The sequence below is a fragment of the Galeopterus variegatus genome, unplaced genomic scaffold, assembly GCF_000696425.1.
Source record: "Galeopterus variegatus unplaced genomic scaffold, G_variegatus-3.0.2 Scaffold22919, whole genome shotgun sequence".
Classification (NCBI taxonomy): domain Eukaryota; kingdom Metazoa; phylum Chordata; class Mammalia; order Dermoptera; family Cynocephalidae; genus Galeopterus; species Galeopterus variegatus.
The window spans coordinates 5572-8118 of NW_007749030.1; the positions used below are offsets into that span (position 1 = coordinate 5572).

Below are 2547 nucleotides of genomic sequence, written 5' to 3' on the forward strand. Positions count from 1 at the left end.
ATCCTAACAAAAGAGGTAAGTACATTTGAAGTTGTAAGTTCTGGTTTACATTTCTGTGTTCCTACCTACGAACTAGATGATTTGAAGTAAGTCATTTATCTGTCAAAATCTGGCAATGATTTCATAACCAGTTATATTATTCCCATTTATAATTTAAAATATTATAGACATAGGCAAGTTATGAGATGTCAAGTGAAAATGCTTTTAAAATTCTGATTTCTTCCAAACTTCTAAAATTACCAACAATTTAATAAACTCTGTTCCAAGCTAGCATGCATAGTTGTTTTTCCAAACGACTGAGACTTGTTTATTTTAAAAACACATTCAAATACATCAGTTGCAATTTAAACAAAATATGCAGACTGCTGTTTCCTCATTAAAAGATAATTTTTTCCTTGCTTATTTTATTCTGAGAGTACAGGCTCATAACAATGGCATTGACATAATCTGTTAAAATATTTCATTTCAGAAAACTTTGCTCTATCTTCCTCCTCAGGGCGTCTTTTACATCTTTATTTCTTAAGCTATAGATTAAGGGGTTCAACATTGGAATCACCACAGTATCGAACACTGACACTACTTTATCCCATTCCAGGGCATAGCTAGTGCTTGGTCGGGAGTAAATAAAGAGAATTGTACCATAGTACAAGGTGACAGCTGTCAGGTGAGATCCACAAGTGGAAAAGGCCTTGAGGCGGCCCTGGGTAGAGCGGATCTTCAAGATGGTGACAATGATGAAGAAGTAGGAAGCAAAGATAAGAGTGGTGGGAGTGATGACATTGGAGGCGAGTATAAAGTACATCACAGCCTGGTAGCTCTCTTTCACATCACACGCCAACTTTACAAGTGGAGGCAGATCACAGAAAAAATCATCAATGACATTGCCACAGAAGCTCAGGGTGAATGTCTCACTGGTGATGATGGTTGAGTTTATAAAGCCACCAAGGTATGAAGCTGCAACAAGACTGGCACACAGTCTTGGGGACATAACCTGGGAATAAAGCAGAGGGTTGGCAATGGCCACATACCGGTCATAGGCCATGGCGGCCAGCAGGTAACACTCACTATAAGCCAGTCCAGCAGAGAAAAAGAACTGAGCCAGGCAGCAAGCAAAGGAGATGCTTTTGTCATCTGAGATACAGGTCATCAGGATTTTGGGGGTATAGACAGAAGAATACCAGAGATCCAGAAATGACAGGTTTCCAATGAAGAAATACATAGGAGTGTGAAGTCGAGAATCAGCACAAATTAGGGAAACCAGGGTGATGTTCCCTAAGAGACTGAAGACATAAATGAGGAGGAAAATGAAAAAGAGCCCTCGCTGTAACCTCAAGTCTGCTGTGAACCCTAAAAAGATGAACTCCTTCACTTCGGTGAAATTTTTCTCATCCATTGATTTCAAGTTTCTATTATCTCGTTCTGTGAAAAGATTAATATACATGTCATGACTTAAGATATCACTACATGTTTTCTCCATCATTTGTCATTCTAGATAATTGAAAAATCTGACTTATTCATTTATGTAGCTCATAGTGAGATGTGTTATGTGAAACTGGGTATCATTCCTTTTGGATGGCTGAGAAATCAGATCTAAGCTACCTTGAGAGAACAGCTATTAGGTATATAACGTAGTGTACATCACCTTATTCTTTCCATCTAATTTTTCCTCTTTTTGGGGAGAGGTTGACTTGTATATCTTCTCTTCGGGTTTCCCTTCAGCGTGCTTAGGGACCATGTGGAGTATTTGAAAAAGAAAGTCTTAAAAAATGCTTTGATTTCTCTTCAGTGCTTTGAATTCATTTGCCTTTTTCCCAGAGAATTACATGGAAAAGCATAATCTTATTTTAATTATATTTTGGAATATCATTGGAAATACATTAAACTATAATTTCTTTGAAGGAAATAATTACATTTCATTTGAATATTTATCCATGAAACGTAAATATTATCCATGAAGCCTCCTGTATAACACTCAAATGTGTCCTAAGTGAAATGCCACTATAAATCACTGGATAATGGTATCCGTAAAGTGGGTTGAATTTCCTATAGAATTAATAGTTTTTAAAAAACTGCCTAAAACGAATGGTTTGCAGAAGTACAGTAGACTCAATAATGGCCCACAAAGATATTCCAGTTCTAATACCTGGAACCTGTGAATGTTACTTTACATGGGAAAAGAGTCTTTGCATGTGTTATTAAGTTAAAAATCTTGAGATGGGGATATTACCAGAGTGGACCCTAAACGCAATCACAAGTATCCTTATAGGAGNGGAATATCATTGGAAATACATTAAACTATAATTTCTTTGAAGGAAATAATTACATTTCATTCAAATTTTTATCCACAAAACCTAAAATACAGGTTTGCATAAAGCACAAAATATGTGACTTGAATAAAAAACAGATTTTCTTACATAGTAGGAATTTGCAAGGACAGCCTCCTGTATAACACTCAAGTGTGTCCTAAAGTGAAACGCCACTATAAATTATTGGATAATGGCATCCGTAAAGTGGGTTGAATTTCCTATAGAATTAATAGTTTTTTTT

General features: G+C 36.2%; 1 protein-coding gene across 1 annotated transcript; it reads right to left on the minus strand.

The window, feature by feature from the left end:
* Nucleotides 1–460: 460 nt before the first annotated feature.
* Nucleotides 461–1393, minus strand: LOC103583431 (olfactory receptor 1013-like). The gene has a single exon (XM_008564745.1). It carries the CDS (start codon nt 1391–1393, stop codon nt 461–463), a length of 933 nt encoding a protein of 310 aa, XP_008562967.1.
* Between the last annotated feature and the right edge of the window lie 1154 nt (nt 1394–2547).

Excerpts from the sequence above, each read along its gene's own strand:
- LOC103583431 (XM_008564745.1), bottom strand. The coding sequence starts at position 1,393 with ATGGATGAGAAAAATTTCACCGAAGTGAAGGAGTTCATCTTTTTAGGG.